General features: G+C 40.6%; 2 protein-coding genes across 5 annotated transcripts in view; both read right to left on the reverse strand.

Moving 5' to 3' along the window:
- LOC131394552 (zinc finger protein 709-like) overlaps positions 1-13,760 on the reverse strand; it is a 442,972-nt gene that overhangs the window by 170,107 nt on the left and 259,105 nt on the right. The gene's annotated exons all lie outside the window — the stretch shown is intronic.
- LOC131394537 (zinc finger protein 709-like) overlaps positions 1-13,760 on the reverse strand; it is a 51,855-nt gene that overhangs the window by 3,836 nt on the left and 34,259 nt on the right. The window contains exon 1 of one of the 4 annotated variants that reach the window (XM_058525916.1): positions 8,819-9,250. The exons of 2 other annotated variants lie outside the window; for them this stretch is intronic. In XM_058525916.1, coding sequence (XP_058381899.1) covers positions 8,819-8,821 — 3 coding nt within the window. In that variant the 5' untranslated portion in view covers positions 8,822-9,250. Of the gene's footprint in view, positions 1-8,818; positions 9,251-13,760 lie in introns of those variants that run through there. One more of the 4 variants, XM_058525917.1, reaches the window with a different exon arrangement.

Genomic DNA, 13,760 nt, shown 5'->3' on the forward strand with positions numbered 1-13,760 from the left:
CAAAATTATCCTTGAAAAATAAAGGAGAGAAATAAGGACTTTCTGAGACAAAAACTGAGGAAATTTGTCATGAGTACACCTACTTTGAATGAAATGTTCAAAAAATTATCAGAAAGAATGTAAATGATAAAGGGAGAGGATTAGAAAAGGAAAAAATGAAGGTAAAATAAATTTTATATTTTATCATTAATATAACAGATGACATTGTGTTTAACATAATATTAGCAACAATGTATTTGGTATTGAGAAGCTTATGGTCAAGTGAAACAAATGACAGCAATGTGACAAGACACCAGGAGCGGAAATGGGGAATAGTGTGTTCAGAGGTACTTGCACACAGTGAAATGGTATAGTGTTATTTGGCAGAAAAAGTGGGTTACTTGTAAATGTGGACTGAAAACTCAAGGGCAACCACTAAAAGAGCTTTTTAAAAAATGTGTAATTGATAGGCTAAGGGAGGAGAAAAAAATCAGATAAAATTCTCAATTTCAGCCAGAGAAGGTGGAATCGAGGTGGAAGACAAAAAGAAACAAACAACAAGAGAAAGATATAAGAAACAGTAAAAGAGTAACTCAATATTAATCCAGCTGTATCAATAACCACTTTAATCATCAATGGTCTCAATTGAAAGAAACAGTAATATTAGATTTTTTAAAAAAAAACTGAGTTATAGATAGCCTATAAGAAACTCACTTTCAATATAAAAACACAAATAGATGAAGGGTAAAGTGATGGAGAAAAACATCCCATGCCAACACAGATAAAAGGAGAGCTGCCACAGGTATATGAATTGTAGACAATGCAGATTTCAAACCAAGGAAATGTTAGAGATAAAGAGGGGCATTATATACTGATAAATAGATCCACGCTCCAGGAAGGCACATTAATCCTTCATGGGTATGTGCATAATAACAGAGGGGCAAAATACACGAGGCAAGCGCTGACCGAACGCAAGTAGAATTAGATGAATCAGTACAATAGTTGGGAAATTCAACAACCTCTTATTATGAACTATAAAAATGAGTAGGCAGAAAATGAGAAGGACAGAGGTTAACTAAACAGCACTCTGAAACAAGTGGATTTCACTGTAATATACGGAATACTTCATGCAACAACAGTACAGTATACATTCTTCTCAAGCTTACACAGAAGATTCACCAAGATAAACCACATTCTGGGACATAAGGCACATCTTAACAAATTTGAAACAACAGAAATCACACAAAATATGCTCTCACACCCCCTAAGTTTTCATCTAGAAGTCAATAACAGCAAGATAATTGGAAAACCTCCAAATATGTGGAGATTCAACAACACACATCTAAATAATACATGGGATCAAACAAGAACTCTCAGGAGAAATTAAAAATTATTTTGAACTAAATGAAATGAAAAAACAACATACCAAAGGTTCTCGATGGAGCAAAAGCAGTGTCTAGAGGGAAATTTATGCAACTGAACAAATACACTGGAAAAACCAAAGATCTATAATCAATAATGTAAGCATCTACCTTAGGAAACAATAAAAGAGCAAAGTAAACACAATAAAAGACATAATAAAAATTAGAAAAGAAATCAATGTCATTGTGGGAAATCAATGGAAAAAATTTAAAAAGCTTGCTTTGATAAGACTAATAAAATTGATAAACATCTAGTCAAGATAACAAAGAAAAGAGGGAAGACAGAAATTACTAACATCAGAAAGGAAAGGAGGGGGAAACGAAAATAAAAAAAGATTTGATAAAATCCAACATCCATTTCTGATAACACACTAGTAATAAAGGAGAACTTCTACTTCTTGAGAAGTAACACCTTTATGAATTCTGCAGCTAAATGTATAACATTTGTTCCATATGGCACGATTGTCTCTGTGAAACCTCTGAAAGAATTCACAACAACAGAGATAAATCCTGGAATTAATAAAAGAGTACAGCAAGGTTGAAAGATACATGAGTCAACTGCTTTCCTTATAGACCCATACAAATATAGTCAAGTGATCTTTGACAAAGAAAGAAAGGCAATTCAAATAAAAAAGAAAGTTTTTTTTTTTTTGCGTGAGGAATATCAACCCTGAGCTAACATCTATGCCAATCCTCCTTTTTGCTGAGGCTGGGCTAACATCCATGCCCATCTTTCTCTACTTTATATGGGACACCACCACAGCATGGCCTGACAAGCGGTGCATCAGTGCGCGCCCGGGATCCAAACCTGGGCCGCCAGCAGAGGAGCGCGGACACTTAACTGCTACGCCACAGGGCCCGCCCCTGAAAAAGAAAGTCTTTTAAACAAACATTGGTGGAAATAAGGGATATCCACAGGTAAACACACACACACACACACACACACACACACACAGAGTAAATGCAGACACAGGCCTTACACCTTTCACAAAAATTAAATCAAAACACATCACAGATCTAAATGTAAAATGAGAAAAGAATAAACTCTGAGAAGATAACATAGGAGAAAATCTAGATGACCTTGGCCTGGAGATGAATTTTTAGACACAAAACCAAAAAGCAAGCTCCACAAAAGAAATAAACAAAAATTTTACTTCATTAAAACGAAAAACTCTTGCTCTGAGAAAAACAATGTTAATAAAAACAAAATTTACAGAGTAAGAGGAAATCTTTGTAAAACACTTATATAATAAATGAGGGGTATCTGAAATATCCAAAGAACTCTTAAACCTCAACAGTCAGAAGACAAACAACCCAATTATAAAATGGGCAAAAGATTTGAACAGACAGCTCACTGAAGATATACAGATGGGAAATAAGCAATATGAACACATGCTCCTCATAAAATGTCATTAGGAAATTGCAAATAAAGCAACAACGAAGTATCATTAAACTGTTCTTAAATGGGTAAAACACAAAACACTCAGAACACCAAATACTGGTGAAGATGTGAAGCTACAGGTAATCTTCATTCATTGCCGGGGAAATGGAATTTGGTAGGCCTACAATGGAAGACAGAAACTTCCTTTCAAAACAAAATACACTTGGTACAGAGTAAGATCCAGCAATAAGGCTCCTTGGTATTTTTCCAAATGAGTTGAAACCGTATGCTCACACAAAACCTACACGTGAATGTTTATAGGTGCTTTATTCATAACTGGCAAGAGTTAGAGTTTTACACAAGATGTCCTTCAAGTGTTGAATAGACAAAAAATTAGTGGTGTATCCATACGATGAAATACCGTTCAGTGATAAAAAGAAACGAGGCATCCATGAAAACACGTGGAGGAACCTTAAAAGTATATTGCTTGGGGGCCAGCCCAGTGGCACAGTGGTTAAGTTCACGTGCTCTGTTTCGGCAGCCGAGGGTTTGCAGGTTTGAATCCCAGGCATGGACAGACACACTGCTCCTCAAGCCATGCTGTGGTGGTGTCCCACGTACAAAAAAGAGGAAGATGGGCAACAGATGTTAGCTCACGGGCAATCTCCCTCACACACACACACAAAAGTATATTGCTAAGGGAAAGAAGCCAATGTGACAAGGCTATGTGGTGCATGATTCCAAGAATATGACATTCTGGAAAAGACGAGAGCATGAGCCAGTAGAAACATCTTTTGTTTCGAAGGGTTTGAGGGTTGGAGGGAGGGATGAATCAATAGGTGGAGCACAGAGGATTTTTAGGGAAGTGAAACTACACTCTGTGATACAGAAATGATGGACACGTCATTATATATTTGCCAAAACCCACATATTGAACAACACAAGAATGCTAATGTACACTGAGCACTGTGATGCAGCAATATGGATCAGAAATTGTAACAAATGGACCACAGCAACACAAAATATGAAAAAAGAGTGCAAATTGTGGATTCAGAGAGAAGGTTTATACGGAAACTATGTAAATTCTGATCAATTTTTCTGTAAACCTAAAACTGCACTAAAAAAACTGAAGGTTTTCAAAAAAAAAGATGAACCCAGACTCATTACAATTCACCCCTGATGACTGAAACAGGACATCTCTCATCCAACTGATTTCAATAAGCCAGTATGGTGCTCTATGAGCCTGAGACCCATAAGGGAGGTGAAACTTCCACCAAATGCCTTGTTGGAGAGCAGGGCACTGTATACTCTGAGAGGTGCCATGGTTACTATCAGCAGTGTCAGAACTCCAAGGTGGATAATGAGTGTCCTGGTGAGTCCCTGTATTGTAGACCTAGTAACGTGCAGACCAGTGTTACCTTGATTCGTATTTTGAGTATCTCTGAATCATGAAATTCCCAGAGTTCTTTTACCACAAAGGGGCATCCTCTTAGATAATCAGCCAAGAGTTTGTGAACATATGCAGATGAGGCCAATTTTTGACAGGTAGTAAGATCGTTGCCTGATGTTTGGTTAGCTCTGTTGATCACTGGGTGTGGTTCTTCATCAGCGATGTCCCAATTAAGGGATGAAGAGCAGCAACTCTCCACTGAGCTCCATCATGTATGAATGTGTATTGTTGTCCTTGAAGTCTATGCACTCCCCAGTGCTGTGCATTCAGTTAATCCTGAGGAACTACCCAGGGAACCAAGGTATCTGGGAGAGGGGTGACCTCCTTCATCACCAGAGCATCTTTCAACGAACTGAAGAAACAAAGGTCATGCCCTCCTGCAGGTGGTGTAAGCTACAGGGCCAAGGTCAGGCTCCATCATATCACAAGTAAGTGTCAGTAGCTGGGCTCAGGTGGTAGGGTGCTGTTTCCAGGGCCAAAGGCATAACAAGTGCCTCAGTAGTGGGTCACATGCTCAGTGCTTGTGAGAGCCTCTATTTTCAAGAGATCTCAGTACCTGCTGACAATAGCAGCTCTAATGGCATATAGTGTGGGGACCAGGGCAGTTTCTTCAATCAGAAGTCTATGGACAACTTAAAACCCTCCTCCTGAGAGCCTCAAATCACTGCCATCAGGGTTAGAGGCCTCCTCCATGACAACTGGTTGCTTTTTATAGAGTTTAAGTAACCCAGGCTTAAGTTGGGGTTAAACTAATCTCTTTGATGTGTCAAACAGAGACTGTTGGTATTGCCCAGAATAACCCAGCATGTCAAGATCTTTGTTGCAATAGACACAGTGGTGGCAGCAGCAGCAGAATTACTTAGGGGCCCTGGCGAGCCCTCTGTAATCTTGCCACCTACTGGTTGCATTTTCTTGTCTCTTCTCTTTCTCTCTGAAATAATTACTCTTTAGGGAATGACCATATGACGGGCTTACCTCATTCACAGAGCATAATCCTCCTCGTAACCCGGCCCCCCGATATCAAGGCAACTCCAGCCTCAGTCTCACCTTCACTCTAAATTCACAGATAGATTCCACTGAAGACATTGATCAAGGACCACATTAAGGAGGGCCTCATGCCTAGACTCCTGCTCCCAAAGGACAAGGAGTTACCAAAACTAGCAACTCACAGTCCTCTGTACATAGAACCCAGTCTTTGTGGGTCAACAATGCACACAGGGCAGCACAGCTCACAGGAGGAGCTGCCCAGCACGTAGCAGCTCACAGTGCAGGAGCTTCCAGGCTTTCTCATCAGCCTGTCCAGACAAGAAGGCCTAGGGGAAAGGGAGGGGTGAGGCTTAAGTTTCCAGAAGCCAAACATCAAATATGTGGACCCTGGGAACTCATTATAAGAACAAACGGGGGTAAGAAAAATAGGCATTCACACTGGCTTGGTTTTTGTTTCCTTTTTTTTTTTTTTTGAGGAAGATTGGCCCTGTGCTAACATCTGTTGTCAATCTTCCTCTTTTTTTTTTTTTTCCTTTTTTCTCCCCAAAGCCCCAGTACAGAGTTGTATATCATAGTTGTAGAGTTGTAGCTCTTCTATATGGGACGCCGCCTCAGCATGGCTTGATGAGTGGTGAGTAGGTCTGCATCCAGGATCCGAACCAGTGAACCCCGTGCCACCGAAGCGGAATGTGGGAACTTAACCGCTACGCCACTGGGCCAGCCCTCTCACACTATCTTGTTTTTATAGAAAGAAACACAAGCAAGATGGTGAAGCAGTGATCAAAACCGGCCATTTGAGGAGGGCTGGAGTGACAGCAGAGGAGTGGGGCAGGACATGCAGGCAGGGAATCTTCTTAAGTTAGTTTCCTCTCTTAGGAATTTTTTAACCTTCTCATGTATTATTTAAAATATAGAGAAATTTATACACACCATATTTTCCTATGCTTGATCATTATCTTTCATTAACTTTTGCTTTTTAAAATTAATTTAATTTTAACATTTCTACATAGGAAACAACTCCAAGATTTAACCCTTTAAACACTAATGGATATAAAAGTGTAAACCATAAACAACTTACCAAACCCATTCTAACTAAAAGGATAAGGGGCATTATAGTTTGACCCTCTGCTATACTGCACACTGGGGATATTTTTAGGAAGGAGTAGCATATTATAATACATTAGAGGTTTGCAATTAAGCCTTGCAATAAACGTGGAAGCCAAAGATTTATGTGTTTTACATGTGTCCTCTTATCAATGAAAATAGAAATTCAAGTGCTTTTTCCTCACATACATTAAAATAGGAATTCATTTGCCTTAGGAATAGTACAGCCGGACACACAAAAACTGACTTAAAAATGGAAAATGTACCTGAGAACTTAAGTACACCCATCTCACATCATGAGACTCTCTTGCCTAAATGGAACAATAATTATATTTGGTTCCACAATTTTCTTGCCTTAATCACATCCTCTCTCTTAAACTTACATTTTAAAATGCCAAGTGCTAGTGGACACTAGAATCAAAGGGCTGCAATCTTCAACTGATAAACGTACAAGCAGAGAAACATGAATACTCGAATCAGCTCAGAGAAGCAGCCTGCCTGCCTACAGTTCACAAGGAAAATTCACGTTCAGAAAATGACCGTATTCCCAAATTTGGGATCTAGATTCTCCTGGTTGAGACAGAACCCCTGGAGTGGGTCAGTCCCTGGTGAAGGAGGGTGGAGACACCCAGGCAGCCACAGGAATGAACTCTGGGGGCTCCACACACCCTCCCCTCTCCTGTGAGCATGGAAGCACTGCCTCCCCCAGGCTTCCATTCTCACAACTGAGGAAACTCTCAGGAGGATTCAGTTTAAGGTTCTGACCCAAATGAACTCCCCAATATTCATAAACCCTCTGTCCACATGACAGAACACCTGATCTTGACAGACCTTCTCAATGTGCACAAATTACTCTCAGTGCACCTACAGTGTGGATGCAAAACTCAAACATAACATTTAAAATGTCCAGGCCTAAGGAACCAGGACCACAACCTCAGAAAGGGCATCACTCCCCACCCCCATGTGCACATGCACCCCCAGCTTTCCAGGGCTCTGCAGCTCCTCTCAGTATAGAGGCTCCTTCCATGGGGGGTGTGAGCAGTAGGACACCTGCAGGGGGAGGCTCCCCAGGAAGAACAACTGGGCCTTCAAGTCCTTCCCTTTGCAGGCCCAAGGGGGCCTTAGCTTGGGTCTTTGAGTGCAGGCCTCTGCTCCCCACTGGAGATGCTTTGGAACGTGATTGTTATTTTAAATGACACAAACCCCGTGTTTGAATAATCATTTAAGCCCAGTCTTTCTGTGGAATATATTGGAGAAAATTAAAAGGCACATTTACTAGTTCAACTAGAAACCCCAAATATCTATTCCTTTCAGAAAAAAAAGATGTCAGCTAATTATTATTTCCACGGCAAGCAATCACACGAACACTTGTGGTCTGCAATTCTAAACTCTGGAATTTCATTTGAAAACACCCAAAAGTAAAGAACAGACCTCAGAAACTTACTACACACATTCAGGTGACGAAAAAGTGAAACAAGTATTCTTAACAAATGGAATGTAACACAGGAAGATTTTCTTTTTTTCTGAAATTCACCTCTTGGTTGCCTGTTTGGAAATATTTTATACTGTCTTCCAAGCTCTACTGATTAAGTATATTTACCTTATTGAAAAATGGAGACTTAAATAAGTAAATAAATCTTTTCAAGGTCATAAACGTTGGGAAGGGCAGTGCCCACAGTACAGATTACCCAGGAAACTTTCTCAAGAGGAACCCCCACCCACAGGACTTTCCATAGGACGTCTGTTCCCAGAAAGATCCTGGGGGGATAGGCAAAGGGATTTCATGCAGTGTAGTTCCAGGTGATTATTCTCTGCTTTCCTCTCACGTAAAACATCTACAGACAAGTATAATCTTTAAAAAAGAGTCATCCATGGTGCTGGGGAGAAACAATAAAGAGTTAAAATATTGGGTCTTTTTGAAATGCACCACAGAGGACGAATAGTTGATAACAGTGCTGTGAATCTGAGAGGAAATTGGCTTTGGGAATGCAGAGGGGGATCTGAAAATTTAGGGACTTATTGTCAGCCCTGGAAGAGCTAGGCTGTGGGGACAGGGTCACGGATTTGAGACACTGCTCCCCAAACATTTGGAAAACTCAGGAGACAACAGGTGCCCCTGGCGAGTGAGGAGTCACTGGGGACCCCACAGACCACAGCTCCTCCCACAAACGATCCCCAGAAACTGAGTCACGATTGTCCCCGATGACCCTCCCCGTGGTCACCGCACCATGTGGGGACACGCGGGGCTGCGGGCGCAGAGCTGCCCAGAGAGGCTCCGGGGCCGAAGTCGCCGCGCGCAGTGACCGCAGGACGCCCGGGGTCCCGGCTGCCGGCCCCGCCCCCACGCTGCGGCCGGAGGGGACTGAGGTCCGAGCGGCGCCCCCGCGGACTCGGGTCCGCAGACTCCGGAGGCGACCGCGGGGAAGCCGGTCCCGCCATGGCCAGTTCCGACCAGCCCCTCCTCCCCGTCTCCTCACCCCGGGGCCGCACACTCACCATTTCTAGGTCTCCTGAGTCCTTCCTGGGACTCCCATGACCAGTGCAGATCACAAAGTGACCGAGGCTGCAGCAGAGCCACGGGGTAACCCTAAGAGCAGGCGATAATCCATCCCGAGCACAGCAGGAGGCACCTCCAGCTCAGCACGGCGCATCGTCCCACCCAGCAGCTCCCGATTGGACAGTCCAGATGGCCCTGCCCACTTGTGCCTGAGTGACAGCGGGCTGGAGGCTGTGTGGCTCAGGGGAACCTGATACCCTAGCGGACCGGAACCTGACTCACCTGGCACATTTGCACTTAAACAGAACTTTTTCCTGGCCTGGGGCTGCCTCTACTCCTTTCACCCAGCTCTCTGTGAACACATGGGCACAGGTACGCAGCAGGAATTCCTGACTGAGTTTTCAAATGAAACAAGAAATTGCAAAGCATGAGCGTGGCCTGCGCCAAGCCACACTGAAACAAGAGGGTCTTATGTCCTCTAGAGGTCAAAGGCTTGGTGTAAGTCTGCGAGGCCAATCACGCAACTGTGACTTGTTTAGAAATGCAGACATTTGAATGTGACCTCACCATATGTAATAAAGAGTCAGGCTCCATTTTAATCTTTGAATCTTGCCAGCAATGAGCCTTCCAGCCATCCCTTCCCCACCCCACTCATTTGGTACTTGTTGAAGAATCCCAGAGCACTTGGCTCTGGTGGGAAGTCTAAATCCCACAGCTCTACCTTGTGTGAAAGGACTCCACTCAGTCTTGTAACCATAGACCCAGTAGCAGCAGTTCAAACTGACCCTATCACTTATCAACAGTGTGATTAAGAGTTGTTTTTCAGAAAATTTTCAAAGTCACGTAGCCAGACTATGCACAGAAGAGGAAATCTTGACTTGAAATGACATGGGAACCAAAGACTCTCCTCCCCATGGAACCAAAGGACCAGGACATGACCAGAACTTGAAAGGCGGACTCTCATCAGAGGTGAGGGGTCCACAGTCCAGGAAGATCTCGTGTTAAAACCCCTTCCCCACCTTACCGTAAATGTTTCAAACCTCACCATAAATGTTTAAAATCTTACCATAAGTGCTTAAAGCCCTCCAATCAAACCTGCCCCACCAGCGTTTCTGTGTGCAAGGACTGTTCTCCCTAATCTCTTAAATTTTGTCCCAAATCCTGAATCAGGGAGACAGATCTGAGAGGATATGCCTCCTGTCTCCTTGCAGACCAATCTAGCAAAAAAGCTGCTTTCTTTTCCCAAAAGTTGATGCAGTAATATTTGGCTTTTTAATGTTCACCAGGTAGGAGAACCCAATCTTTGTGCAGTAACAGTCTAACCACAGGGTCTGACATGTGTTTATTAAAGTCTCAGGTGTACATTTTACACTGGATGGAAATTTATTTTAGATCAGTTTTTACCCGTGTCCCTAAAGACCTCTCAAATGGTAACCACTATAATATCCCTAAGGCAACTGATTCCTATTTTCACTGATATAAGAAAAACAATAAATCCTTATATAAATGTGGGATGCACCTGGAAACTCTTTCCCCAGCCCCCAGCTTTACTGAAGTGTAATTGACTAATTGTCAATATTCAAAGACTACAATGGGGTGATTTGATATACATGGACAATTTGTATACTTCAAATTTGCTGACAGTGAATTAAGCCTTCTCATAACACACACACACATAAACACACACAAACTAAGCACCTAGGATTGGAAGTGATGGGTCATATGGTAATTTTAGGTTTTATATTTGAGGAACTCCCAGACCTTTTTTCACAGTGACTACATCATTTTCTATTCACACCACCCATGTATGCGAGTTCAAATTTCTAAATATATCCTCAACAAAACTTATCTTTTTTTTTTTTTGTGAGGAAGATCAGCCCTGAGCTAACATCCATGCTAATCCTCCTCTTTTTGCTGAGGAAGACCGGCTCTGAGCTAATATCTATTGCCAATCCTCCTCCTTTTTTTTTTTTCCCCTAAAGCCCCAGTAGATGTATGTCATAGTTGCACATCCTTCTAGTTGCTGTATGTGGGACGTGGCCTCAGCATGGCCGGAGAAGCAGCACACTGGTGCTCGCCTGGGATCCGAACCCGGGCCGCCAGTAGTGGAGTGCGCGCACTTAACCGCCAAGCCACGGTGCCGGCCCTATCTCACTTTTTAAATCTAGCCATCCTGGCGGTCGCGAAGTGGCATCTCACTGGAGTTGTGATTTGCATTTCCTTGATGACTAATGATGCCCAGCATCTTTTCACATGCTCTTGGCCATTGGTCTTTCTTCCTTGGAAAATAGCGCATTGAGATCCTCTGCCATATTTAAATAGAGTTATTTGACTTTTTATAATTAAGTTTTAAGAGGTCTTTAGATATTTTTGATACCAGTTCCTTGTCAGATACATGATTTGCAAAATTTTCTTCCATTTTGTGGGTTGTGTTTTCACTCTCTTGCCTTAAAAATTTTTCTTTTAATTATAGTAACATACACATACCATAAAATTTACATTTTCACGTGTATAGTTCAGTTATAGCACAGGTCAAAATTTGCTTTCTTTTTCAAGCTGAATAATACACATTGTATGTATGTGCCAATTTTTTTTTATCCATTCATCTGTTGATGGGCACTTGGGTTCCTTCCACCTTTTGGCTGTTGTGAATAATGCTCATATAAACATGAGTGCACATATATGAGTCACTGCTTTCAATTCTACTTCAATTCCCAGAAGCAGAATTTCTAGTTCAGATGGTAACTCAGTTTGTAATTTTTGGAAGATTTGCCATGTTATTATTTCATACCACCAACATAATTTTATATTCCCAGTGAAAGTGCATAACGATTCCAAAGGCTTTTTTCACTCACCTAATAGTGTGCTTAGAAGCAGAAAACTCATTAATTTGATGAAGTACAAATTACCTATTTTTTTTGTGTGTTTTTGTTCATGGTGTCATATCTAATAATTCTTTGCCAAATCCAAGCTGATGAATTTTTTCCTATGTTTTATCTGTGTGTTATAGTTTCCTCTTTTGTTTAGGTCTTTATCTTTTCTAGTAAATTATTATATGTGGTGTAATGTAAGGATAAAGCTTCTTTCTTTTGCATATGGCTATCCACTTGGCCCAGTGCCAATTTATGAAAGGAATATTCTTGCCCATACTTGGCACTTTTTTTCAAATATCAGTGGACTACAGATGTATGGGTTTCTTTCTCAAATCTCAATCTATTCCATAGATCTCTATGTCTATCCTTGTGTCAGTAATACACACTCTTGATTACCATTGTGTATTACAAAGTTTGAAATCAGGAAATGTTAGCCCTACCACTTTTTCTTTTTCAAGATTGTTTTGGCTAATCTGGTTCCCTTGCAATTTCACATAATTTTATGAAAGAGCTTCCCAATTTGTATAAAGGAATAACCTGGGATCATGACAGGTATGTGCTGACTCTCAGATCATTTGGGGAATAGTGCCATTTTAACAATGTTAAGTCTCCTGTTCCATGATATTGGGGTTTTCCCATTTATACATTTTTAATGTCTTTTGACCATATTTTCCAGTTTTTTGAGTATTTATTTTGTACATCTTTTGCTAAATTTATTCCTAAGTATTTTATTTCTTTTGTTTTTACTCTCAATGCACTTCTTAATTTCATTATCAGATTGTTCATTTCAAGTGAATAGAAATCCAATTGATTTTTATATTTTGATCTTGTATCCTACCATTTTGCCGACCTTAATTATCCGTTCTAATCATTTTTTTAATGGATTCCTCAGAGTTTTCTAAAAACAAGGTATCTCAGCTGGAAGTAGAGATAGTTTTACACCTTTCTAAGCGATCTTTATGCATTTTATTTCCTTTCCTCGCATAATAGCTGTGACTAAAATATGCAGTATATTCTAGAATAGAAGTGACAAGAGCAGACATCGTTCATTGGTTCCTTATCTTCAGGGGAAAGCATTCAGTCTTTGACAATTAAATACAATATTAGCTGTGGCATTTCCATAGATGCTCATTATGACAGTAGGAAATGTCCTTCTATTCCTGGTAATCTCAGTGTTTTAATCATAAAAGTGTACTGGAATTTGCAAATTATTTTTCCTGAATCTTTTAAAATGATCTGCCAGTTTTGCTTCTTATTCTATTGATGTCTTTTATTACATAAATGGATTTTGAGATGTTAAGTGAACATTTCATCTCTGGAATGAACCCCACTTGCTCATGGTATATGATTCTTTTATATGCTGCTGGATTGGGTTTGCTGGTATTTGCTGTACTGGCCTCACACAATGAGTGCAAAGCATTTCTCTCCCATCTAATTTTTAAAAGAGTGTATGAAGAATCGGTATTAAAGAATCTTTGAATGTTTCAGAGAATTCTGTGTTGAAGCCATCTGGGCCTAGCCTTACTCTGTGGGTGGTTGGTTGTTTACTAATTCAACCCCTTGACTTCTTATACTTCTATGAAGATTTTCCATTTATTCTTGATTTAGGTTCAGTACTTTGGGTCTTTTCAGGAATTTGTGCATTTTATCTGTTATCTAATTTGTTGCCACAGAATTGTTCATTGAATTCTTTTATAATCCTTTTTATTTCTATAATGTCAGTAGTAATATTCTCCTTTCTTTCAGATTCTCTGAATTTGAATCTTCCCCCTTTTTCTGTAGATCAGCCTAGCTAAACATTTGTCAATTTTTTTAATATCTCCATAGAATCTACTTTGGGTTTCATTGATTTTTCTATGTGGTTTTCCTATTCCTCATTTCATTAATCTCTGCTCTAATTTTTATTATTTCCTTTTCTCCTTGCTTTGGGTTTGGTACCTCATCTTTTCAAGTCTGTTAAGGTAAAAGATTAGGTTATTGATTTGAGATCTCTCTTCTCTGTTAGTATGGGCATTAACGGCTATAAATTAATTTCTTTGTACTGTTTTAGATGCAGGCCATAAACTTT

Source organism: Diceros bicornis, chromosome 30, assembly GCF_020826845.1.
Source record: "Diceros bicornis minor isolate mBicDic1 chromosome 30, mDicBic1.mat.cur, whole genome shotgun sequence".
Classification (NCBI taxonomy): domain Eukaryota; kingdom Metazoa; phylum Chordata; class Mammalia; order Perissodactyla; family Rhinocerotidae; genus Diceros; species Diceros bicornis.